The sequence below is a fragment of the Orcinus orca genome, chromosome 21 (assembly GCF_937001465.1).
Source record: "Orcinus orca chromosome 21, mOrcOrc1.1, whole genome shotgun sequence".
NCBI classification, from domain to species: domain Eukaryota; kingdom Metazoa; phylum Chordata; class Mammalia; order Artiodactyla; family Delphinidae; genus Orcinus; species Orcinus orca.
Window position 1 is genome coordinate 34,706,147 of NC_064579.1, and position 27,983 is coordinate 34,734,129.

The 27,983-nt window shown below is 40.0% G+C and overlaps 1 protein-coding gene across 1 annotated transcript; it reads left to right on the forward strand.

Moving 5' to 3' along the window:
- Positions 1-282: 282 nt before the first annotated feature.
- LOC117197025 (teneurin-3-like) lies at positions 283-27,983 on the forward strand. The gene is made up of 3 exons (XM_049704150.1): positions 283-587; positions 24,330-24,608; positions 27,504-27,983. The coding sequence occupies exons 1-3, from the start codon at positions 353-355 to the stop codon at positions 27,566-27,568; spliced, it is 579 nt and encodes a 192-aa protein (XP_049560107.1). The 5' UTR covers positions 283-352; the 3' UTR covers positions 27,569-27,983.

Genomic DNA, 27,983 nt, shown 5'->3' on the forward strand with positions numbered 1-27,983 from the left:
ATCACAATTTGTGGCTGACCTTACTTTTTTTTTGTATTAATGTGAAAAATCAGATCTAGTAGCTTAAACAAGCACCCATAGCTCTCATTACCAGAACGTGTGCCTCACTTCCTGATAATACAGGACATTTTACACTGATTTCACGAATTTTCGTTTCTTGTGGAAAGCAGGTTTTCTCAATAAGCAATAATACCCTTACTTTCCACCATTCTCCAGATTGAGGAGACAGCCAGTTTGTAGGCAAATGTGACGCTGACATCATGCAAACCTTTTATCTTCACAGACAGGCCAGTGAGAATGGAACCCTGAGCATACTTCGCCGGGACTGATGTGCGCCCGGAAGGAATGAAGTATGGATGTGAAGGAACGTAGTAGGCCTTACTGCTCCCTGACCAAGAACAGACGGGAGAAGGAACGGCGCTATACCAATTCCTCAGCAGACAGCGCGGAGTGCAGGGTTCCCACGCAGAAGTCTTACAGTTCCAGTGAAACCCTGAAAGCTTTTGATCACGATTCCTCGCGGCTGCTTTATGGAAACAGAGTAAAGGATTTGGTTCACAGAGAAGCAGATGAGTTCACCAGACAAGGTAGGTCGTTGCTCTAGTAACACGAAGCACGCGCAGCTCCTGCTAACTTGCAGGGGTCACTTTTTTCCCTTCGAGGTGATATGATTATTTCTTAGATTGATGTCCTATCCTCTGATTTAGACTTTGAGGTATTAGACGATCCCCGAGTATCCCACATTAAAAGCAGAAAGCCACCTATGGACACATGGACCCAGATGCAGGTATGGACCATGTAAAGAATCATCCCACACCCCACATTTCGTATGTGAGGTTGCGGTTCTGCGTGTGGTCCAAGTGTTGGTGCCTAAACTTGAAACCCAGGTCTCCAGGGCTCCCTGCCAGGCTCAGGGAGGTGCACACAGACACTGTTTTTGTAGTTAGAACTGGCATGAGGAGACTCATCTTCCCTCATGAGAAAGTAAGAATTCTTCTCTGGATCATCTCGTGATCCATCTGGCCCGGCCGTTTGTGTCTGTTTATAGAAGAGCCTGCGTCACAAGGGTTCCATTTTCTCTCTCGAAGGCATTTTGGGACGTTAAGTTTAGGCCTTAAAACATCCTAGTTTCCCATAACGTAATCCATTATGGTTTGGTCATTCCCATGTGTTTGTTGGACACTTTTACGCTCTGTTTTCTGCCTGCGTGTTCTACCAGTGCAACAGCGACTTCTGTAACTCGAGTTCACAGTCCTAACCCTACTGATTTCCGTGCTTTAAAGACAGTGGCTTCTTTAAAATTAGGCATACAGAGGGACATTTTGTTCCTTCCAACACAGTCTTGAGATGTGGGCGACATTACCACTAATAAAAATAAAATCCTCTTACATCTGCACTGCACAGTTCATTTACCTAGAACTTAGCATCCCGTAGCTAATTTTATCAAGAAACAAGGAAAAATAAACTAAACTTCAGAAATAAAGAATATATTCATTCTTTTCCAGTCACCTTACAGACAGTGTGACTAACAGTTTAATACTGAACAGGAACAAACTTAAGAAAAAGTAACAATGCTATAAATCATTCCAAAGTTTGAACTTTTCCATGGTTCTTTTCTTCTCTACGTTGTGGAAAGAGCCACCCTCAATAGGTTGAAATAGTGTTCCCTCACCTAAACCAGTTTACGTCAAGAAGACTCATTTGATGTGCCAGAAAGATTGTGTTCCCCGCGAAAGCATGCCTTACTAATTACAGGTATCAAATTATACGAAAGAGGAAAAACTTGCTGAACATTTCAAATCCAGTTTTTAAGGGAAACACGGAGCAGATATTTGAGATAGGTACTCTTGCTAAATTAAGGGACTTGAGTTCACTGTCCCATGTGTGATCGTTCTAAACCCCATTTCTTCTTGCATAATCTCTACACAGTGAACAGAGATTATCAGAGTACATTTTTCACCAGTTTCAAAAACAGCAGGTACTGTAGAAATGCAGGCAATCTGAACCCGGTGTGAAGTCTTACCTTTTGTAACAAAAATAACTTTTAGTGACCTGTTGGCAAAGAAGAAGCTACACTGTGGGATCCTGTGAGAGGGAACAAAGCAGCACGTGTGGCGTGATGCGCCGGGGAAGCGCGTCTCTGCCCCCAGCAAGCGTTTAGTTTAGGCAGAGAGGACGCTTAACGGGTTAAAAATAGCGAGCTGAAGTCTTCACCTCCCAGGCAGCGTTCGTCCAGTGCACACTGTTGCTGATGACACGGCGAGACCATCTGTGGAAAGCCCGGAACCAGAGTCTTAGGGGACCAAACATCCCTGTCACCTAGCTCCTTGCCAGCCAAGGACTAGAGAGTGAACGGGGCAGAGGGAAGGGACAGAGACAAGGTAGCCGACAGGGGCCTCTTGTCAGGAGCGGCCAAGTGCAGTGGTGAGAAGAGGTTTCAGAGCGGAGGTGAAAGGAAAAGCAAAAGTGCAGCGTGCGGAGGTGCTGCCATTCAGTTGACGTGTTCATAAGTCAGGTCGTATTAAGGACGTAAATGGAAGGCACTGCTATGGACAGCTGAGGTGTGCTGATTCCTTACCTCGTTCCAGTCAGTGTGCTCGGAGTCACGTGCACCATCACTGAACTCTCACAGCACCTCGGGACGTAGGGCCCAGGGGCATCGTCCTTTCACAGGTTGAGACGGTCAAGGCTTGGAGGCCTGAGATCCCAGTGAGCGCCGTGCTGGGACTTGAACCCAGGCCTGTCTGCCCCCAGGTGCTCAGGCTTCTAACCTCTGTGCGGTTGCCAAGGCAGAAAACGGGCAGTTCAGTGTCAACCTTGCCCTCTGGTTTCCTGGAGTCAGTCTTAGCCAATTTTGATGGTACCGATCGAGAGAAATGAGGAGACTGGACACAATATTTGGGAAATAAAATGGACGTGATTTTGTGATTGGGTGGATGAGCATGTGGGGAAGAGGGAGGCATTGCAAATGCTTTTTCTTTCGTCTGCTTTGATGTGGGGAATATTTGTAGCAGGAGCGGCAGATGAGGTGAGAAAGGAACAAGGGAAAGTCTGCTATCGGATGATGTGTTTCCCAAGCACGCATGATGAAGAATCCTCCCAGCCTTTCATTTTCTTTGAACCTGACAAATGTCAGTTTTTCCTCCCTGACTATTATGCTGTGGTATTAATTATTTAATTGACAAAATGTGCTTCCTGCCACAGCTCCTGACATCATATACATAATAAAAATGAAAGATTAAAAATATTAATGGTAGCCAAAGACCGTTGAAACTCTTCCAAAGAATCATGCTAATTGAGCTTGTCCATGGAGTTTCAAAGCGCCTTGCCAGTCCAAATCCACTTCTTCTTTGAATGACACAGGAAAATGCAGCTTCAGCTGCAGGAAGGGGTAGTAGAGACGCCTGTTAATGCAATTACATGGAGAATTCAAATCTAGAAACACAATGATTTTAGTCAACTATAAAAAAAGAAAGGTAATATTTTTATTTTTATCGACCAATTTTATGGCTATTATCAAACTTAATTTTAATCATTTTCTATGGCTTTACTGACTGGCAAGTGACTATCGTTAATTACGTGTTATATTCAGACACTGTAAAGCTAAGGAGGGTTTCCTTTCCACAGTAATGTGTCATTTGACCGGTTCTCACACGGACCTCTTTCTCTCCTTTTAAATCTCTCCGTGTGGCTTACTGGGTGGTGGGAATAGTCCTTTCAGCAGCTGTGGAGCTCTCTGTAGGTGTGATGGGGTTAGGCTAATAGTGGCTTCTTTGGCATTCTTGGATACTATTTTCTTTGATTCATCTTTGAAGGGAATTTATCCTGTCAGATCTGAGACACATTTCTTATGAAACAGCTGCGTAAGATCATCCCACAGTTTTTAGAGAAGTGATAAAATAAAAGATCTTTCCTTCTCCGCACTATGTACATTGCCTGTGATGTCCTTGACCAAATGCGGAAGCTCATCAACTCCAGTGAGGAACATTGGCCGTGAAGGCGAAGTTTGAAATGAGGTGATATCTGGAAGTGGGAACACTTTTTTTCCACAGAACCCTAACCCTGGAAAAAAAGGAAAAACACCTCTGAGACAGTCTTAACCCAAAGTGTTTACCCGTTAGTCAGTCATCAGTGTCGTGGTTGTGAATTTCAGAATTTTAAAATGAAAAGCCTACCATTTATTCTTCATTTATAGAATGTCAGGGGAGGAAGGTTACCTGTTTTTAAATTTGAAAAGCAGACAGCCTTATGTCTGTGTTTGTACGCACCTGAAATCAAAATACATAATAAATTTACAGAGTAGGAAAGGGAAGGAGGAAGGTCACTGATTTCTGAGTGGGGCTCCCTGACCGCTTGCTTCTGGTCCCAGCAACTCTCCTGTTTCCTCACCGCTGCTCTGGGATTTGCCTTCTCTTCCTGCTTGTCGCCATCAGGGGTGCTCAGCAACCGCCAGCTCCCACAGACACGACTTCTCACCTCATGGTGTTGCTGGCCCAAGGCCGGTTCCAGTAGAGTTGGTGGGAAAGGAGATGCCACAAGCCCTGAAGCCTCCTGCTGCACCTGCTGCACCTGCTTGGTGGGCTGTGTCCTGAGTCCCGGTCCACCTTTTATACAAGATTCCGGATGCTAGACCTTCCCCTGACCAAATGTGACCCTCTTTTGAGAAACAGAAGGGCATTAGAGGCACGGTCTGAGTTTTTCTGTGCACATGTATCCGGGACTGTGGTATAAGCGTTGTTCGAGTCATGCCTCATTTACCCATCTCCCAAATGGCTCTTTACCCCTCCTGACCTGAGCAGTGATGTGGGTGCAAATGAGGTCTAGAACCCTCTTAGGGCCCACGATGCACGTGCCTTTCTTCTTGGGCCAGATGAACGCTCGAAGTGGGGTGAAGCCCTAGCGTGAGGATCAGAGAGGACGCTGTGGCTTCACGGTGCCGGAGAGAGGCTCCCCGGCCCCTCCCACACTACTCACGGGAGTGGACGTCGTGCTGCAGGGGCAGCTGTCTTCCTTGCCCCTCAGGAGCTGAGGGAGCCTAAGTGGACGCCTTTTTTCCACTCCAGTACTGAGAGTGCCAGCCCCGGAACCCAGGGAGTAGAAAGGCTTGTCCCCAGCGACTAAGACGACTTGTCACTGCTTCCAAGGCAGCCCCCAGGAAAGCAGCGACAAGCTTAATGGCGCCCAGCACATAGGAAGTGAGGTAGGATGCAAAACAGACAGATCAGGAAGCTCCGAATGCAAATGAGCGATGGGAAGAAAAGGAAAACCCAAACCCAAACGAAAGATTATAATAAGAGCACTCTCAGACATCTAAGTACAAAAAAAAAGGCACAGCAGCAAAGCCAGCAGTAACGGCCGAACGCTAAGGTGGGGAAAGCCATGATTTACAAACCAGAAAAACAGAATAGATATGTTGAAGAAGGAAGGGTGGTCACTGTTGAAATCCAAATGACTGGTTTTGAAGACCAAGTAGAAGAAATGACTCAGAAGACGAAGTTCCAGGTAAAATTAAGAAAACACACACACACACCCCTTAGCACATCCTCGATAAATTCTTTAATTTTGTGGATAAAGATATTTTACAAGATTCTAGAGAAAGAAAAACAAGTTACTCTTCTTGTGACTTACAAAAGAAACAAATATAAAACTAATGACTCTCTCATCATCAACAGTGAAAACTAGAAGACAACAGAATAACTTCTACCACAAGGAAAAGACTACAGCCCGGGGGTTCTATATGCAGAGAAGATATCATCCATCTCTCAGAGTAAACGCAAGATATTTAGGGACATGCAGAGATTCAGAGACTGTATCACCAACGTGCACCATCTGAAGTATTCAAGAAGTGATACCAACTGAATCAGAGTCACTACCTGTGAAAGGAAAGGAGAATGTGGTGAACCACCCACCGTGCAGTATATGTGCGGTCAAATCCCAAAGGACGATAGAGCGAGTGGAAATGTGCAAGAACCACTACAAGGGAAGCCCTAAGAAAAGACTAGAAATAAAACTCCTTCCGTATCAGCAAAACCCAATAGTTGGGAGAAGCTGGTAGGGAAATTAAAAGTGTTCCCAAAATCTCATCTGAAGAAAGAGGGGAGAAACAGTCATGGCGCAGAGCTTCAGTGGAGGGGAATAATTGCTATCTTGCATTCATGTGGTAATGAAAAATATGTATTTGAATATGAATGTCAGGGAAGGGAAGGTAATCATTAGTGAAATGAAGAAAGCACAATAGACCTACCTAATTAGCAGGGGGGAAAAGGCATGAATAGCAATCTGATCAATTTAGCAAAAACAGCTCCAAGGGAAAAGAGGAAACAGGTAAAATCATGTATAACCATAAAACAAGATGGAAGACATGAACTCTCCCGTATGACACATTACATGAAATAGAAATGAACTGAATTTTGACACAAACAGAAACTAACCAGCTGATTTAGAAACGTTATTGGTATTTATAAGAAACAGACTTAAAATGGTTAAAAAGTGGTTGAGAATAAAGAGATGGATATCAAGAGATATCAGGTGAATACAAACAAAAAGAAAGTAGGATTGGCAGTATTAATATTAGGAAAGGTGGAATTTACAATTAAAAACACTAAACAGGGTAAAGAGGACCACTAAGTAAATGGTAAGAGACAACGGGATGAACACTCTTAAAGTGCATACATTACACAATATAGTAGCTAAATTTACAAAGCAAAAGCTTTTAGGGAAAAAATGTTGTTAAAACACATTTATTGAGGGATATGTGGTTCACCTCCTTCAGAAACAGATCTAAAAAGACCAACAAAAACGAACATACTGTATATATTAAGAAATAAGTGAAATATCAGGAAAAAGGAACCACAGGAAAATAGGAAGAAGTAGATCATCATGATAAACTTAAATTAAAAGCAAACAAAAAGTTGATTCTTTAAGAAGTCTAAGAAACCAGAAAGCCCCTGATGGTCCCGCTTAAAGAATAATGAGAGCGAAAATAAGGAGGGATACTGAAGACGTCATAACAACGAAAAGGAACTGCTCCAAACAACACATTTTCTTAAATCCAGGGAAATTTATTTTTTCTTAGTAAAATATGATCAACCCCAAATTATTTCAAAACATGGAGAAAAGTCATCAGAATCAGTTACCTCAAAAGAGATTAGCAAGGTGATTAAAAGGGGCACCATTAAAAAATACCAGATAGGTTCCTAGGTAAATCTTACATAACCTTCAAAGTACAACTAAGTCCATAGTTCAAAAAGCTATTCAACACCAAAAAAATAAAAAAGAAAAGAAAAAGATGGAAAGCACTAAAATTCATATTGTGAGGTTGACATAACCTTAACAACAAAACTTGATTACCATAGTACAAAAAAGAAAGTATCTAGACCAAAATTTCTTCTCAATATGTATGTAATAAAAATTCTAAATAACCATTTGTATATAAGAATCTAGCAATGTATAAAAAGGGTAACAGTCTGGACCAGATTAATAACCAAGTGGTTACTAATCCTGGGTGATGATGCAAGGATTTTTCAATGTTGGGAAATCTATTAACGTAATTAGGTTAATAAATCAGTGTAGAAAAGCATGATCTTATCACTAGATGATGAAAAGGTTTGGGATAAAATTTTAAACCCATTCCTGATTAAAATAAAACTCACTAAGTAAACAAGAAGGAAAAAAACAAATAAGTCGTGTAAGATGATCAATCAAAAAAATTAGGGCTTCCCTGGTGGCGCAGTGATTGAGAGTCCGCCTGCCGATGCAGGGGACACGGGTTCGTGCCCCGGTCCGGGAGGATCCCACGTGCCGCGGAGCGGCTGGGCCCGTGAGCCATGGCCGCTGAGCCTGCGCGTCCGGAGCCTGTGCTCCGCAACGGGAGAGGCCACAGCAGTGAGAGGCCCGCGTACCGCAAAAAAAAAAAAAAAGCATTCTCAAGGGTAAGATTCTAGGACCATTTCAGTTAAAATCAGTAACACAAAAAAGGCTCACATACCCGCACAATTACTATGCAAAATTGTTTAGACATTTTAGCAATTGTAGTAAGAGAAGAAAATGAAACAATTGATATATATTTTGGAAAACGTTAAAATTAGCACTTTTGCTAAATATGTGATTGATTTTGTACATACAAAAAACCATGTGAAATAAAAAACACTAGAAAAGTTTTTTTCAAGTTTGAGGCAAATTGGTGCTTGGGTAAATGCAAGATGAATCTATGGACATCGCTGGTAGTATATTTAGCATAATAGCTGAGAGTATATTTTCTGGATGAAGATATGTGTTTGAGACCCACACCTGCCATTCATTAACCAAGCGGCAAGTCACCTCATTTTGGCCGAGGAACTCGCTTGAACAATCACTTAGTTTCTCTGTGCTTCGGTTTCCTTCCGAGTACATTGTGCTTCGGCTTCAGTCTACAGTTTGCTGAGAATGAAATGAGTTGATATATAGAAACTGCTTAGAATAATACCTGATGCACGTCGTATACCATTAAGTACTTATTAAACAATAATTGGCTAAACTTGGCGGTCAGAAAAAAAATATCCTACCACAATGGCAACAAACGCTATAAAGTTCTCTGGGATAAATGTTAACAAGACCTAATATATAGGACCTAATATGAAAAGATCTGTAAATATTATTGGGAGACAGACAACAGATCTGAATAAATGGAAAGACAGTCAATGTTTTCGGATGGGAAGACAGATATAAAAATACCAGTTCTATGAAAATAAATGCATAGGAGTCAAGGCTTATGTTTAATTGGAGAAAGTGATCTGAAAATTAATGTGGAAGAATAAATGTCAAAAATATATTCAAAAGTGAGGATAAAAGGGCCTTACCATATATTGTTTAAAATAGTATAAAGCCATGTAATCACGTCCATAAGATATTGGCGTAAATAAAGACAAGTTGATCAGTGGAGTTGGCTAAAATTTCAGAAATAGATCCTAGCATACAGGGAAATTTAGCATAAAACAAAAAATGGTTTTTCTATTCATTGGGATTTGATAAATGGTGCTGGCACAGCTGGTTATCCATCTGGAAGAATATAAAATTGGACCCATATCTTTCAGCAGATTCAAAAATAAATTAAGATGGATTAAAGACAAATGTAAAAAATAAAGCAATAAGAACTCTAGAAGTTGATTGGAGAGACTGAATAAAGTAGCAATGACTTGACCCGTGAGTAGCAGAAAGTTCCCAAAACAGTGGTTTAAACACCTAACAGAATTATTTTCTTACAAAACAAGAAGTCCAGAGGCAGACCGTCCAGGGTTCAAAGATGCCATCAGGGCCTCAGGTACCTTCTGTCTTTCTTGGCTCAGTCATCTGTAGCATGTGACCTTTGCCCTACGGATCCCCAGATGTTTGCTGCATTTTCATATTCCTGTGGAAATAGAACCAAAGCAAAAGGGAGAAGGGTTTCTCTCCATTGGACTATTTCCTTTCACTCGCCAGAGACGTCTTCTTGCATCTCTTTTTTTCACAGCTGTTATCCTTGGCTACGCTTAGCTGCATGAGAAGAGGGAACATTTACTGTTTTTGCTTTCCAGCTTTTATAACAGAGGAAGGCAAGGAAAAGCTGGTTGCGAATCTACACAGCCTGCCCCAGGGACTGTGTACCTCCCGAGAATAGAGGAGACCATTCTAACTGAAATAAAAAAAACAGAAGAGAAGCCTTATATGATTATTTTTTACTTAAAATCTTTTATATAAAATATAAATAAGCATACCATGGACAAAATTATTTTGTTGGGAAATATGTTTATAATCCATGTGACAGATAAAAGATACACACACACACATACACACACATATAAAATAAAGTAAGAGTGACTTTTACAAATTGAAAACAGAAAGACAACCCAATGGGAAATAGCTTCAATTCACAGAAGAGCAAATTCAAGTGGTCAGTGAACACATGAAAAGGTCATGAGTTTTCCTATTAGTCTGAGAAAAGCAGTAGCTCATCTGGGCCCCTGCATCCCCCCTGCACAGCTCGTGTCCTGGCATCCCTCATAGAGCATCTGTGAACCAGGTGACCACCAGTGATTTGCTGAGGAAGTTCCTCCCAGCTTGGTAAGCAGAAAATGAATGGGAGAAGCAACCATAGTGACAGGTGTTCCTGTTTGGAATTCCGCACACATTCTTTTCAGACAGACAGCCTTGTACATTGGAGTCACACCCTAGAATGTTCTTCCATCCAGGTGACCTAATACACCTGCGTGTTCTATCGGGCCTTCCTCCATGTTGTTTCCATTGAAAAATATATAGTGATCCATTATCAACATCTAAACGCAATACATTGATTCCTACAGCAAGGACTTGCTGTACAACTGTGAAGTTTGGGATTAGGAAGAAGCCAAAAAAAAAAAGACCAACTTGTGAATTGCCTCATACAAAACTTGACTCAAAAACTCTTAAAAGTTTTTGAAATAAACACAACAAAATCCATTTGCAGAATTACAAACAAAGAAAGAAAGAGAAAGGAAAGAAAAAACAGTAAAATAGTCACAGAGGTTGTATTTGGAGAGTGGGGCTATGAGGGAAAACCTGCCGCTCTAAATCATCAAAGGTCAAAGGCAAAAATAATCCCTGTCTTGGAACCATAGGAGTGGGGAGGAGAAGCACCTTTCCAGACAGGCAGATACCGTTGTTAATGTTCACACTGTCCTGAGGGTTGATTTTCAATTCAGGATGAATTCCAGGCACAGTAGGAGCACGGCACAGGGTTTCTGATTTAGTTTAGGGATGAAATATAAACCCAAAGTTCCTGGTACTAAAGGACATTTTAACCCTTGTGACCCGTACTTTTACCAAGGTCTATTCTCTTCCTTTTCCTCCTGCTTGGACTCATGATACTATTGTTCTCAGCCTTGTTTCATGGTCCATTGTGCTACCTTCTTTATGCCTCTGCATAAACTTACGGTTGGGAGATATCTGAGATCCTCTAAGTCCATTTTATAGATGAGGAAAACTGAGACCCAGACTTGTGAAAATGCTCACTCAGTCAACAGCTGGTGAGTTCCAGAGCCAGAAATAAACAGAGTCTGATCCTATTATTTTCCTACTCTTTCGCCTTCCTAATTTACAAGAAAAACCAAGCCCTTTTAAGAAAACCACAGAAAAAGTTAACCATGTTCTTGAGTATGCTTGCAACCTTGAAGTAAGCATAGATAGCTTAGGTCATAAAAAGGACAAAACATAAAAGAAAGAGAAAGCTGAGAAATTGGACTTCATCAACACTAAAACTTCTACTTATCAGAAAATACCTTTAAGAAAATGAAACAGCAAGCCACAGTGTAAGAGAAAGTTGTATATGTGTGTATATATATATATATGTATACATACACACATACACATATATGACAGTATATATATTTGTCATATGCATGCATATATACACATATATACGTATATGTCATATATATGACAAAGGACTTATATCCAGACTATATAAAGAGCTCCTATAACTCAATAATAAAAAGATTAACAATGCAATTTAAAAATGGACAAAATCCTTCAAAACTACATGGAAAATACACAAATGTCTGATGAGTACCTGAAACAGTGCTCAACATCATTAGCCATCAGGGAACTGAAAATTAAAACTACGACGACATACTACCACTCACCCACTGGAATGGCTAAAGTAAAAAATTCCGCAGCACCAAATATCTGTAAGGATGTGGAACAACTGAACTCTCATACATTGCTGACGGGAGTGCGAAATGTAGAATGGCAAGATTTTCAGAAACTGTTCGGCAACTTCTTATGTAAAGTTAAAAATAACATCTTCCTTTTGACCGAGCAATGCATATCCTAAGTATTTACATATAAGACAAATGAAGCTTTATCTTCATAGCAGCTTTCTCCATAATCAACCCAAACAGGAATCACCAAGTGAATGGATGTGACAAATTGTAGTTCCATTCATGCAATAGAACACAGCCCGGTAATACCAAAGATGAATTACTGATAAAGCAACAATGTGGAAGAACCTCAAAAGCATTCCATTAAGTGAAAGGCTCCATAGTCGATACTGTGTGACTATTTATATTCAGTTCAAGAACAGACAAAACCTATCTATAATAAAAGAAGTCAGGGGCTTCCCTGGTGGCGCAGCGGTTGAGAGTCCGCCTGCCGATGCGGGGGACACGGGTTCGTGCCCCGGTCCGGGAGGATCCCGCATGCCGCGGGGCGGCTGGGCCCGTGAGCCATGGCCGCTGAGCCTGCGCGTCCGGAGCCTGTGCTCCGCAACGGGAGAGGCCACAGCAGTGAGAGGCCTGCGTACCGCAAAAAAAAAAAAAAAAAAAAAAAAAGAAGAAGTCAGAACAGTAGTTGCCTATGGTGACGGGGATTGACTTCAGGGGATACGGGAACTTTGTGGGCGTGAAGGAGATGTGCTGTGTTTAGCTGGGCTTCGTGGTGGAAACACACGTTAGAACTCACTGAAGTGTCCGCTTAAGATTTGTGTGCTTCACTGCATATAGAATTTACCTAAGCAGTAATAACTTTAGAAACAAACCCCCAAGCTAGGCATGCTCAAAGAAGTGTAGCTGGACGTGGGAGGTCTGGGGTTCGCTTTCTCTTTGCATCCAGCTTCAGCCAAGATGACATTTCACTTGGTCCTGGGACAGTCACATTGTCTCCACTGAACCGCAAGCACAGTCCTTTTAGAGACCACCTCTGCTGCCAATGCACTACAGTGTTTTGCTGGATAAAGACATTCTGCCCACTAAGATAATGGCAGCCCCAACCTTTCCAGGACGGTGCCGAGGGAGAGGAGGCCGACTTGTGGCACGTAGCTGGGACCATGCCTTTCAAATATTTTCATCCATTTCCAAATAGAAAAAAAGGTCCATTTTTAACTCTTGGATATAGGTTGCATGTTTTGGCAGTTTTAACGTTGGAATTCCCTGAAATGATAAATAATGTTTAAATCTTTCCGCATATTGTGTGTTTCCAGATAGGTCAAAAGAATTAAATTCATGTTTCTGAGATGTAAATCATGCAAGATGTACGTATAATTTTAGAATATCACCAATAGCATTTGGCGGATGTAAAAAATATTCATAGCTCTGTTGATTAAGATACTAATTGTGTGTCTCTCTGTACCATTTTATCCTGTTTTGGAAGTGAAATGGAATATATCCATTTTTTTCTTACTCTTATTTTTATTTTGTTCCTTTGTATTTTTTGCATTTTGAAAATAGATTAAACATTCAGGCATGTTGGAAACTGTGAAAGAGGAAAATTTGAGACCCAAGAGCAAAATGCTTTTAATTTTAAAGACTGAGATTTCATTTAGTCTTGGATGCCATTATAGTGAATAATGGGAACTGATCCTAGACTTCAAAAGAAATACGACCATGTGGTCTTACCGTTCAGCACTTAATGCTGCTGTGAATTTCCAGTTCTACCCTCTGTCATCTTACAAAAACGAAAGGAATCTGAAACCCTTTTTCATGTTTTCTGAAATACTTCCTGGTGCTAAGAAAACCTTTTCTTTGGGAGAACAGGGTTTCATAAAGAAAGACAAAAACCTGAAACAGACATCAGATCCCCTAGGCTAATTACTGCAACTCCAAAGTTTATTCCTTTTAAATATGAACTCTTTAAAATGATTCATTTAGAGATCAAAATGATTAATCCTTCTCAGTCACTACGAATGTCAGCGGTGGGATTAAAGGATTTAGATGGCCATGTTTACTCAGCTTTAAATTTCTGTACTTAAAGACACCAGTTAAAGAGCTGCAGTTCATCATCGTTTCATGTGAATGTTTTCCTCCTAGTTCCCTCTTTCAGCTCCCCTTCCTAACTGATTGTTAACTAATTTTGGCTGTTAAGTAGGTAAGTGCCTCTTTCAGACTTGGCAGCCAACCTGCTCTGTAGATTACCTGCCAGAAGGTGTGAGTAGATAGATGTAGCTTACAGCTCTCCTCTGGACACAGTAGGGGTAATCCTTGCCCCCTGCCTCGGCCTTTATTGGTCTGATGTCCTGAGCACCCTCTTGCTGCTAAACTTGTACCTGGTTCCTTGCCACACTGCCAATTTGAGATCCACATTGTGAATCACTGTGGTGCCGCTTCAGTCACAATTATTAAACAACTGCTGCTTCGCGCCAAACCACACGCATATTTATACCAACACCTACTGCAGTTGGATTATCAGATAGCAGCAGATACGTTGGAGGGTTGTAGGCTTATTAGCATCCATCGCTGGGTCCCGGGTTGTTCTAAAGAAACAATGACTGGGTAAAAAATAAAAAGCAAATTCATTTTCAGAACGCTTTTGAGAAAAACCAAATTTAAAGTGATTACTCTCCTTACAAATGGTTACAAATGGTTGCTAATGTCAGAATTGCGCTATTCTGTGGTGGGTATCTAAACCCTTCGTGGTACATGCTTAAGAAGATGCCTTTTCTTTATAAGTCAGCAGACTCACAACCTCATTTTTCTTGTTTGAGCCACCAAACCTCCTCTTCAGTATCCATGTTTGTCCCCCCCTGGGGGCTTCACAAATCTTACCTTATGCATATTCTTATCTTATGCATATTCTCTGGGGCTGTTCATCTAATCCTGCTTTCCCTGCTTGCAAATGCACTTGGGGTTTTCCCTTCTCAGGCTTCTCATCAAGTTCACCGTCAAGTCTCAACCACACACTTCCAGTGACAGGTACATAGAGTTCACAGCCGAGTTCAGGATGAATGCTGAGGGGTGTAACCTGCAATGGCTTCCGTTAGACCCGTATTTTGAGTGATAAATTGGATTGTAAATATGGTGTACAGTGGTCATTTCCTTTGTCCTCTAGAAATATTAGATATTAATATCTTATGAATAGGTACATCGAGAAGGCTGTTGAATACTGTTGACGATATTTACCTTTTATAGAGAGAGTAAAATGGGGTAGGGAAAGTTAAGGTATTTAGTGGGATTTTAAGTTAATTTTTAAAATGTAGTTTTGTGTAGGATCCTGTAAGTCAAGATTTATACCCTCACTGGAGCTTCTACTGCATGTTCAAGGGTGGGTATTCTGTTCAAAGAGTGACAAATTTAACGTAAGGAAGTTTGGAGTATCCCAGAAAATATGCATTAGGAATCAAAGGGGAAAAAATTCCACACGCTTGTTTTACTCTGTGATCTTCTTATCGTTTTACAAACACAGCAAAAAAGGGAACTCCGGGTAAGATGGTGGTGACACTGAATCCACCAGTACCAAATGAGAAATGTTTGTCCAGTTTGTAGTTCGGGGCTGCGCTCCGCCCTTGCAGGAGGATGCCTCCACGTCAGAAAGTATATAATTCCATCCAAGCTGGCAACGGCCAAGGAAAATGCTTAAAGGCAGTTACAGATTATTTTATTTCTGTGTATTACACTTATATGATCCTTCTCTCCATTTCCTACGCTCAGTTACGGGGCTTGTTACTATAGAAGAAATAGACGCTTATTCGCCTTTAAAAAAGTCCATATATGATGAAGGGAAAGGGAAGAATGAAAAGAAAAACGTTGCTCCTGTATGTCTTACACAACTTCATTTCTTTACAATAAATGAGGAAGGAGTTTTAAAACCCAGCTTCTCCAAGGGAAGGTAGTAAACTAAATTTCTAATTATTGAATGGGAGCTATTAAACAGCAAATCAAGAAAATATATTGGTTTTCTTAAAAGAAGGTGGACTTTCATCTTTCTTTCTTATGTTTTTAAATTAATGGAAATTATCATGCAAAGTAAAAATTCAAAACTATAGAAGAGAAAATTACTGATTTCCTTCACTTACGTCTCCTTCTGTGTGGTCCATCTTGACAGTTAATGGCCCCCTCCCCTTTATTCATGCTCAAAACCATAGGCATTTATATAATCTGTTGGGTCTCTTCTTAGTTTCCAAAAATGGGATCATACTCTACACACTACTTTGCAACTTGTATTTTTTTTACTTAAAATATATATAATAGGCTTCCCTCCAGCACAGAAAACATAGGTCCAAACCCAATCTTTCTGCTATAGCCACATAGCCTTCCATGCAGGGAATATATCACGTATTTAACAGTTCCCTTTCTGGTAAACATTCCACTTATTTTAATTTTTACAACCATGCCGTAATAAACAATACTTGTACATGTCTGTTTAAGTCCAGGTGATTTTATTTCTCTCGGATACAGTCTAAGAGGTAGACTTTCAGCGCTAAAGAATACTTTAACTTTAACAGACAAAATATTTTCAAAGACTAAGGCAGCATAATAGAAGGCAAAGAAAAAAATGATAAAGAAATAATGAGATTGTGTAGCAGACCCGCAGAATCCGTTGCTTTTTAAGAGAACAGTTCGCGGCTTCAGTACCAGTTCCTGTGCCAATGACTTATAGTCCAACTCCTCACTGCACGTTTACAATATGGTATATACACACTGGCAGTGTGACATAAAAGAGAGCCAACAGATAATAAGCGTTGTGAGGATGTGCAGAAACTGGGACTCTCATACACTTGTGGTCAGAAAGGAAAGCGGTGCAGCCACTGTGGAAAACAGTCTGGCGGTTCCTGAAAAGGTTAAACGTAGAGCTAATACAATATGACCCAGCAATGCCTCTCGTAGGTATATCCACAAGAGAAATAAAAACATATGGTGTTCCGTAGCAGCATTTTCATCATAGCCAAAAAGTGGAAACAACTCAAATGTCCATTAACTGATACACAGATAAATAAAAGATGATGTGTCTATACAATGGAATATTATTTGGCCATAAAAAGAAATGGCTGCTGGCACACGCTACAATGTGGATGAATCTTGAAAACACTATGTTAAGTGAAAACAGCCAGTCGCAAAAGTCTGCGTATTGTAGGACCCCTTTTCTTTGAAATGTCCAGAGTAGACAAATCTATAGTGAGGGAAAGTAGCTTAGTGCTTGCCTAGGGCTGGAGGGAGCGGTGGGGTGAGAGGGGAAATGGGAGGTGACTGATAATTGGTACAAGGGTGATGAAAATGTTCTAAAATTGATTGTGGTGATAGTTGCACGCCACCATGTGTATGCTAAAAACCATTGACTTGTACACTTTAAGTAGGTTCACCGTATGGTTTGTGAGTTAATATCTCAATAAAGTAGTTTTGGAAAAGAGAAGAAACAAGTGAAATAGAGAGAGAGAAAGGGCACAATCTAAGCATTAGAGAATCTAGACATAAGAGGGGAGAGAATACCACGAGTTCTCATGTGGGACCACCCTCCTCTGGGTTCTGCAGTCACCCTGTGTCACTCCGAGGCTAGTCCCTCACGTAGAGACTTTTCCTTTTCAACTCACCAGACATAGCAGATGTCTTGCCTAATGGTGAACATCACTCTGCACTGCAGCTTTGAAAAATCCCTTCTTGTTCGGACTAGGTTATAGACACCATGCAAGACAAAGGCCATTTTTTTTCCAACCCCCCTCTTTTATTAAAGAGGTAGCTATGCTCAGTGCTGCTGGAAAGTGGTCCTTTCCATTTTGTCACATACCCTCCCTCATTTTTCAAAATGTGAACCTTTTTTCAATGATGCCACCTGCCTGGGCTGTTTATTCAGTCTTTCTTTTATAGGTTTTTCAAATTTATGAGTGTCATGAAACAGAAATGCCTAATCTAGTCCAAGCTAACCTTGCCTTTTAATCACAAGAAGTTTCATCCTCAGGTACACTTTGTTCCTCCTGCAATTTATTATGTTGGGACTGTTTCAAATTGTAATGGGAAACTCTGTGGCTGGCCTTGCTGATCAAGGTTATCAAAATTCAGTGTGCAGGAGGTAAATACTGACTTCACCAGTCTCGGCCAACAGAATTAATATAAAGACTCTACAGGGTGAAGAAAGAAATTAAGGTAATAGTGTTAGAAGCATTGCAAAGAACACAATCTGAAGAAACCATGGAAAATAAGAATAAATGTATCCTCATCTCCTTCATGTTACTTGAAGCCAAAGATGAGTTTAAACAAGACGGTCTTGTCTTTAGTTGGTTCTAGAGCATCTTTGCTGCCTTCTTCTGCCAGTCTCTTCCCATTTCTCCACATTGACCTAAAATCCAGCGCCAAGAACCGCATCCCAACCCCAAATTCCCGGCTCCATGGTACCAGAGCCAATTGCTTCTTCTCCCAATCAGGAACCCTTCTTTTCACCATCTTCCTTCTGTTTGTCCAAACTGCCTGAGCTTTCCATAAGTATAGCCCATCTTGCTAAACGTTGCTGAATTGTAGGAAATAATCTAATAGACTAATTCATTCAAATGTAATAGCTAGATCTCCCCAGGGGTGTCTGCATTAAAACGAGGGATCCTACAAGCAAGAATCCTTAACCTAAGGGGGGAATCAGCAACAGTGGAATTTGAAGCACTGGGGAGAGAGAGTTTTGAATGAAGGAAAAGTCAACTTTGGTGGCAATGTGACTATTCTAAAATTATTTGAAAACAACCTTGTTCCCCCCCTCAAATTGTCCATTTCTCTATGATTATTACATTTGCCCAGGTGTTTATTTTTTGTCATTTTTCATTTTGCTTCCCTTTATGCTGGCTTCATTTACATAAAGCATCTCTTTTTTTAATTAAAAAAATTTTAAACTGAATGAACGATTCTTTAAATTCTATAGTGCTTTACAATTTTCGGAAGATCCATACATACGATTTCATATAATTCCATAATAACCCTTTTTTTCTCCCCTCCCCTATATTGTCCTCCCCACTGCCCTCTCCCCATTGGTAACTGCTAGTTTGTTCTCTGTATCTGTTAGTCTGCTGCTTGTTTGTTTTATTCATCAGTTTGTTGTATTTTTCAGATCCTACATATAAGTGATGTCATACAGTATTTGTCTTTCTCTGTTTGATTTATTTCACTTAGCATAATGCCCTCCAAGTCCATCCACGTTGCTGCAGATGGCAAAATTTTATTCTTTCTGTGGCTGAGTATATATATATATATATATATATATGTACACTCAGTATTATATATATAATGGATACTACTCAGCCATATATATGTGTGTGTGTGTACATATATACACTCAGTATTATATATATAATGGATACTACTCAGCCATATATGTATATATGTGTGTGTGTGTGTGTGTATATATATATATATATACTCAGTATTATATATATAATGGAATACTATTCAGCCATATATGTATATGTGTGTGTGTGTATATGTATACATACTCAGTATTATATATATAATGGAATACTACTCAGCCATATATGTATATGTGTGTGTGTATATATGTATACATACTCAGTATTATATATATAATGGAATACTACTCAGCCATATATGTATATGTGTGTGTGTATATATGTATACATACTCAGTATTATATATATAATGGAATATATATATATATATATATATATACACACACACACACACAGCTTCTTTATCCATTTATCTGTTGATGGACACTTAGGTTGCTTCATACTTGGGCAATTGTAAATAACGTTGCTATGAACATTGAGATGCATGTATCTTTTTGAGTTAGCGCTTTTGTTTATGTTTTGGATATATACCCAGGAGTGGTATTGCTGGGTCACATGGTAGTTCTATTTGTAGTTTTGTGAGAAATCCCCACACAGTTCTCCACAGTGGCTGCATCAGTTTACATTCCCACCAGCAGTGTCGGCGGGTTCCCTTGTCCCCACAGCCTCACTAACATTTATTTGTGTTCTTCTCGATGATGGCCATTCTGACAAGGGAGGCGGTATCTCACTGTGGTTTTGAGTTGCGTTGCCCTGATGATTAGCGGGGTTGAGCATCTGTGGCCATCTGCATTTCCTCTTTGGAAAAATGACTATTCAGTTCTTCTGCCCATTTTGAAATCAGGTTGGTTGTTTTTTTGATGTTCTGTGAGCTGTCTATATGTGTTGGAAATTAATCCCTTATCTGTCTTATCATTTGCAAATACCTTCTCCCATTCAGTAGGCTGTGTTTTTGTTTTGTCGATGCTTTCCTTTACACTTTGTCAAAGCATAAAGCATCTCTTAAACCCTGAAAAGTGAAAAGATAGTGGTGAAGTGAGTTGAATGAAGCCAGTAAGTGGCTTTAGATTAGGTCCATTGGAATCAAGTTTAGTGTTCTTTCCCAAGAGAGCAAAAGCAAATTTTAATTTAGTAAGGAAATCTAACAGCTTGCTTTCTAGCTTGCATTTCAGAAACAGACCTTAAGAGTTTGAATCATCGCAAGACACTGATTTCAGAGGGTCAGATGTTTGTTTGTTTGTTTTTAACATCTTTCTTGGAGTTTAATTGCTTTACAATGGTGTGTTAGTTTCTGCTTTATAAAAAAGTGAATCAGCTATATGTATACATACATCCCCATATCACCTCCCTCTTGCGTCTCCCTCCCACTCTCCCTATCCCATCCCTCCAGGCGGTCACACAGCACTGAGCTGATCTCCCCATGCTACGTGGCTGCTTCCCACTATCTATCTATTTTACATTTCGTAGTGTATATATGTCCATGCTACTCTCTCACTTCGTCCCAGCTTACCCTTCCCCCTCCCCGTGTCCTCAAGTCCATTATCTACGTCTGCGTCTTTATTCCTGTCCTGCCCCTAGGTTCATCAGAACCTTTTTTTTTTTTTTTAGATTCCATATATATGTGTTAACATACGGTATTTGTTTTTCTCTTTCTGACTTACTTCACTCTGTATGACAGACTCTAGGTCCGTCCACCTCACTACAAATAACTCAATTTCGTTTCTTTTTATGGCTGAGTAATATTCCATTGTATATATGTGCCACATCTTCTTTATCCATTCATCTGTCGATGGACACTTAGGTTGCTTCCATCTCCTGGCTACTGTAAACAGAGCTACAATGAACACTGTGGTAGATGACTCTTTTTGAATGATGGTTTTCTCAGGGTATATGCCCAGTAGTGGGATTGCTGGTTCAGATGGTAGTTCTATTTTTACTTTTTTAAGGAACCTCCATACTGTTCTCCATAGTGGCTGTATCAATTTACATTCCCACCAACAGTGCAAGAGGGTTCCCTTTTCTCCACACCCTCTCCAGCATTTGTTGTCTGTAGATTTTTTCATGATGGCCATTCTGACCGGTGTGAGATGATATCTCATTGTAGTTTTGATTTGCATTTCTCTAATGATTAGTGATGTTGAGCATCCTTTCATGTGTTTGCTGGCCATCTGTATGTCTTCTTTGGAGAAATGTCTATTTAGGTCTTCTGCCCATTTTTGGATTGGGTCATTTGTTTTTTTGATATTGAGCTGCATGAGCTGCTTGTATATTTTAGAGATTAATCCTTTGTCAGTTCCTTCATTTGCAAATATTTTCTCCCATTCTGAGGGTTGTCTTTTCATCTTGTTTATGGTTTCCTTTGCTGGGCAAGAGCTTTTAAGTTTCATTAGGTCCCACTTGTTTATTTTTGTTTTTATTTCCATTTCTCTAGGAGGTGGGTCAGAAAGGATCTAGCTGTGATTTATGTCATAGAGTGTTCTGCCTATGTTTTCCTCTAAGAGTTTGATAGTGTCTGGCCTTACATTTAGGTCTTTAATCCATTTTGAGTTTATTTTTGTGTATGGTGTTAGGGAGTGTTCTAACTTCATTCTTTTACATGTTGCTGTCCAGTTTTCCCAACACCATTTATTGAAGAGGCTGTCTTTTCTCCATTGTATATTCTTGCCTCCTTTATCAAAGATAAGGTGACCATATGTGCATGGGTTTATCTCTGGGTGGAGGGTCAGATGTTTAAGGAGTTTGGGATACACATACCAATTCATAGGGACGATGTCTTGGATATTCATTTGCACAATGAACTGTGTTTACATACCCAGATAACATTTTCTGCTTTCCTTCACCCCATAGATTTTTGCATCAAGATGGCAACAGTGGGAAAAGTCAGTAACATGGAAAATGTTTCAAGTTACATTTCAGAGATTAGAAAGCGAGTTCTTACTGTCTTTTAACTTGGCTCTTATTTTTATGCTCCAATGTGGGAACCTCCCCAAATAGAGGAAAGATGCACGGGATCTTATCATTCATTTTCACCCTTTAAAAATTGTTTTGGAAAAATCAACATGTTTGATGGTGATGTTTAACTGTTTTACACCCTTTCCCCCCCTCCCCATTTTAGATATGACATATAAATAGTAATGGATAAGCTCTTTCACATTAACTGTCCATTACATTCCATTAACTGTCCATTACATTGACCATTTTTGGATATACTTTCATAAGTACAGTCCACACTACTTCTTTTAAAAATATTGCCACTACTATGTCTTAGCTCATTAAGCTTGCCCACTTTCTCACTGTTCAATGAGTTTTTATTCCTTCTTTATTTTTGCTACTTCCTTTATTTTTTATTTTTATTTCTTTTATAGAAAATCTAGGTTGAATATTTGCACTTGGAATGAGAAGACCCTTTTTTAAAATTTATTTATTTATTTGTTTTTGTTTATTTTTGGCTGCGTTGGGTCTTCGCTGCTGCGCGTGGGCTTTCTCTAGTTGCGGCGAGTGGGGGCTACTCTCCGTTGCAGTGCACGGGCTTCTCATTGCGGTGGCTTCTCTTGTCGCGGAGCACAGGCTCTAGGTGCGCGGGCCTCAGTAGTTGTGGCACACGGGCTCAGTAGTTGTGGCTCGCGGGCTCTAGAGCGCAGGCTCCGTAGTTGTGGCACACGGGCCCAGCTGCTCTGCGGCACGTGGGATCTTCGCGGACCAGGGCTCAAACCTGTGTCCCCTGCGTTGGCAGGCGGATTCTTAACCACTGCATCACCAGGGAAGTCCCAACTACTTCCTTTGTTTTTGACATACTTTTTGGTTCAGATACTTATTCACATCTCTCTGAGATGATTTGTAGCTAATTTGTAGCAACAGATTTTCATTATTTATGAGTGTCATTGTCAGAATCCATTTGGAAGTCTGACCGAGATAAAGCAGATTCCGACTTGTGATCTGACCACAGCAATAAAGCAATTAACCACACGGGTTAAAGTGGGCTGAATCCTAGAGAGTGCTGATGTTTGTACAACCAAATGTTTAGTGTCTTGTGCATTATGTCTGATTCATTTCCTAGAAGATTCAAGATGTTATTATTACAAATAATTTATAACACCCTCTTTTAAAAAATGTAATGTATGTTATTTCTCATACTAGCCAATTAACTTTAAAATGTTTGTGGATATAAGAGAGGGAAGTACAAAAGTGAAAACTCTGAGTAATATAAATGCTTAATATTCTTAAAAGTTTGGTATTATATGGTAGCATTTAAATCAGCCTTGGTATACTACTATTCTTTTCCTGTATTTGGATTCTAGTTGGTACCTAAATCTTAGACTCTACCATGCCAATGAGACGGGAAATGGAAGGCCCATGTGTATGCATCCTCTAAGCAAACATTTTTGTCTCTCTTCTCACCCCTAGTATCATAAAACATAGGTGAAATTTTCAAGAATAAATACAGGATTGGAAAAGCCATTAATAACGGCAGTCATTTTAAAGTGTCACCTAATTTAAACACTTTTGCTGTAAGTTATTGCAGTGTCATGAGTTTTATTATGCTCAATTTATTAGTAAAAGCCTTCAGGGTTCACAACCATTTATTTTGCAGGGAACTTGATTTTGTCATTAATTTTTAAATACATAATACTCCCGCTTTATTTTTTAGAGTGCACTTTATTTGCACAAATTGATTTACTCTGATCAATACAGATGTTTCCAGGTGTTTATTAAAGCAAAAAATCTGGGAAGTCAGGTGTCTGCACATTTTCATGACATTACACTCCAAAAGTTAGTGTATGTTTGTACACACATGTTACATGTTTATATTGGTTGTTAAGTTTTAGGTGGGAAAATATAATAAAGACTGCCCAGGCTCCGGTTTCTAATTTTTTCTGATTATTGGGTAACTTATTCTGGAGGGCAATCTTTTCTCTTCCAAAGGAGTGACACCTGGGCGGGAAAATCCTACTGTTTGGGATGAGAGCCAGGACCCAGGAAACAATTCTGACCATTTCTATGGCTTCACAAGTCTGCTAAACACAGTTCTATCAAGGATAACTAAGCCTTTCTCTGGGTTGGGTTTTCCTGGTCTGGGCCGCTTTACCTGCCGGGCTCTCTGGAGGTGTTTATGGGCTGAAATAGTTGACAAAGGAGCTCTGAGCCGTGGTGGGTGGCAAGTCAGAGATGGAGCTCCCTGCACCCCACCTGGACCCACGCGACCACAGGTCATGTGGAGCTAATGCAAACATCTGGTGCTGAGAGCGGACAAGACTGGATGCTTAAGTGTTTATTTTAGGGAGATTTTGTTTATAAAAAACTGAAACGAGACATATACTCACTAGCTGTCATCTTTTCTCCCCCTAATTAGGACAGAATTTCACCCTAAGGCAGTTAGGCGTTTGTGAACCGGAAGCCCGAAGAGGACTGACGTTTTGTGCGGAAATGGGGCTCCCTCACAGAGGTTACTCTATCAGTGCAGGGTCAGACGCTGACACTGAGAATGAAGCAGTGATGTCCCCAGAGCATGCCATGAGACTGTGGGGCAGGGGGGTCAAGTCAGGCCGCAGCTCCTGTCTGTCAAGCCGGTCCAACTCAGCCCTCACCCTGACAGATACAGAGCACGAAAACAAGTCGGACAGTGAAAACGGTAAGTTCTTTTTTCTTTGGCTTCGTAATGTTGGCGTTCAGTGCTTCTGTCTGTTTCCGTTGACTCTGGAGGCGTGGCTTGCTTCCTTCCTCCCATCTCTCCTTCTCTTGCTTTCTTCTGCCTTTCTTTGTATTGCAACGCTACTAGTAGCGCTCAAGAAATGTCCTTCGTTATTGCATTTTTTTTTCCCTGGGAAAAAGTCAATATTCGACGAATCAGATTGTAAAATTATGCAGGCTTTCTCTGTTGTGTTAGCTATACTTTTGAAAAACAGTTTAATCGTGATAAGAAAAAAAAAAAAAAAAACACAAAGATTGGCTTTGACTTATCTTGGACCGTGTCACCTGTTATCCTCGATGGAGTAGCAAAGCAAGTGGTGGTAAAGTTTACCCCACAGCCAGCTTGTAATCAGAGATGTCTTTGTAGATTCCTCTTGAAAATACCTCAAAGAAGTTCCAGAATCTTAGAATGGTTGACTGAGCACACGGAATAGTTTATTAACAGGGCTTAATGACTGAAGAACAAATTTGATCATGCTTTAAACTTACTTGTTGATGACAGCAATCGAAATCTTGGCAAAGAGAAGGGAGTGTGGCCTTTGATGTGCTTTGGGGACTGGATCACTCTGCAATTAAATCGATGCACAAAAACTGGATTTTAGGGTATCCAAATAGCATACTGTAAGAAAAATCGATATATTGGGACTCTTTTCCTATCACCAATGCAGAATAATAAAGAAACAGTTAATTTCTATGCAATAATAGATTTCAAAGAAAACTTAATTTTTAGTCAGTGCAGCTTCTGGGAAGAATTGTAGCATCAGCAGCAATGCACCGGACAACAAAATGACATTTCTCTTTCAGCATTTAATGTTAACAGCATACTTGCTACTAGTTATTAATGCTGTGTATACGGTGTATCAAAAAAGCAGAGAGAAAATTAAAATGGAAGAACTGCATGACATGTGAAAAGAAAGATGCTGTTTTACTGATGGTTTCCTTTTTGTTACTTATTGAGCAAGCTTGTCAGCTCTGCTTTGTGACAGGAAAGCAGGTCATTGTCAGCGTTTAGTCTCAGCTCAGTCACCAAACCAAGGGGTAGCTACTGCTTCCTACTGCTTAGTACTTGTTTTCTTGCTATCCAGGGAACAAAAGGTCTACTTTAAACCAACTAAAGCAATATCTTGTGGAGAATACTTGGACGCATTAAACCAAAGTCAAAATCAACTACTAATAGGCACTCAATGTATTCATTTTGGAAGTGTCAGTTCTTGGTGGAGGCTGGACTTATCCCAACCCAAAACAGGAAACAAGGGCAGTTCTGTCTAACAAAATGAGTCTTAGAATCTGACTGCAGTGTTTTCCTGAGCTAATCCATTCACCTCAGTAAAACCTGTGTTTATAGAAATTTTCACTGGACTCAGAAGTTTCTAACCTTAAGTATGTAAGATTTGCCATCAGTTTTGCTTCCTGTCCCTCTGTATGTTTATGTAACACTGCAAGCAATTGTAGGCACAGTGGTTATATTCAGATGCGTTATTTGACGTTTGATTTTCCTAAAATACATGAAAAAAGGTATGATGGTTTCAGAAAAGAGCAGAGGAGGGTGCAGCAGGACAATGCGTTCAGTTCTGATTTTCTGCATCATGGACCTTCCATATCCGTATCCATTAGATATCGTCCCACATTGCGTCAGCGTGCCCTTTCTATATACACCCTTTGTAGCATCTCTGTTTCTCTCGCTCTCTCTCATAACGAGCGTATCTTGTTATTGTGTCTGTATTGGTAAAATATACATTAATTTTATTATTTTTTAACTTGTATATCTGCTAAAACCATCTCACAGTGAATTCCCAAACACATGCCATTTTATTCTTTTCAGAAAACTTAGAAGCGTTGCCACCTCTAGTTAACAGTATCTAACACCCAAATGACTGGGGGCGGGGTGGCAAGCCTGACTTTCTCACACTGCCGCCCCTCGCTATTTGCACTTATTATGAACGAGAGGAGGGACTTGCTGCCCCAGGAATCTCCTACTCCATGTCCTTGGAATGATGTAAAGACAAGGAAAGTTACACTCATCCATTTCTCCAGGTGGTGTTCTGAAGCAGAATAAGAGACACAGGAAGATGGTGTCAGGGGCCTTGCCTCAAAGTTCAGAACATTTGGTAGCATTTGTTGAGAGTAAACAGGTCAGCCAAGTTAAGAGTATAAAGTGTCAAAAACAATGTTTGTTGAGCTGGACAAGTGATGACTTAAACTTGTGTTTACTCTTTCCCCAAGGTTTGGCTGCGGTTGTTTTTTGAAACAACATTTTGATGGTCTAAGAACTCCCAATGAGGTCAGCTTAGGGAAGAAAACAAAAGAGGAAAAAAAATAGAGATGACCTCTTACTGAACACTGGCTATTTCATAGATTTCGTATGTGTGTCCATAGTAACATTGCAGATTCATTTATTTGATCTGAATTTTCAGTGATTAGTCAGACAGAGCAAAATTCCATTTAAAGTAATAAATTACATTGAGATCTAGGGAAGCCTAATTTTCTGATATTTAGCAGACCTTATCATTTTGAATTGTGGAATTAAACAACAGTATTGAGGGTTTTTTTCTGACATAAAAAACTTCTTTTCTTAAGCTGGGCTACAGTAAAAACTAAAATTTGTAATCGTACACAGGGCCTCCTAACATCTTAATAACAAGATCCTCAAATCCATTACCTGTTTCTACTATTAGTACTACTTCTAGCCAAATATTTATAATATAAGATTTCTAAAATAATTCAACTCGGGTATTCTTAAATGCTCTCACGCTGAAAGATTATTGATTTTTCCAGCTATATTTACCTTTGACTTTCGCTTATTTAAATTGTCAAATTTTATTCATTTTCATGTTAGCTTGCCGTGTGTCCTTAGACGTTCTATCATATCACTATAAGTTGAAACGAGAAGGATGTGCATAAAATAGCTCACCGAAGTGAAACTAATTGAGAAACCAGACACTGACTTGTTTTTTCCCCCCAGTTTAGCAGGGGAGTTTGGGTTGACTGTTTTTGTCATTTGAAATAATGTGAATAAGGCTGTTTTCCTCAGAAAAAGATAAAATGTTATTCAACATTTGTGCAATTATGCAAGCTGAGTGACTGATATTCTAGTTATAACTTCAAAGAAGAGTTTAGTCACTGCAAGGGATTAGATTTCATTTATTTATTGATAAGGAGGCCAACAGTTCAAGTTAAGAAGGTGCTAGAACTGCTGTGAGGCTAATGAAATTTTGATGGCCTGAGCATCCCATGAGAGTAAAGGAACCTTCGGACCATGTCACACGTCTCCGTGTTAGCAGAGATTCTAAACCAGTGACAAAATATATTCTTTTGC

What these genes read in the sequence shown, in the direction of transcription:
- LOC117197025 (XM_049704150.1), top strand. Translation starts at nt 353, where the DNA reads ATGGATGTGAAGGAACGTAGTAGGCCTTACTGCTCCCTGACCAAGAAC. An exon ending in AGATGAGTTCACCAGACAAG is followed by an intron (nt 588 to 24,329) that starts GTAGGTCGTTGC and finishes CCCCCTAATTAG; the next exon opens with GACAGAATTTCACCCTAAGG. An exon ending in CAAGTCGGACAGTGAAAACG is followed by an intron (nt 24,609 to 27,503) that starts GTAAGTTCTTTT and finishes TTTTCATGTTAG; the next exon opens with CTTGCCGTGTGTCCTTAGAC.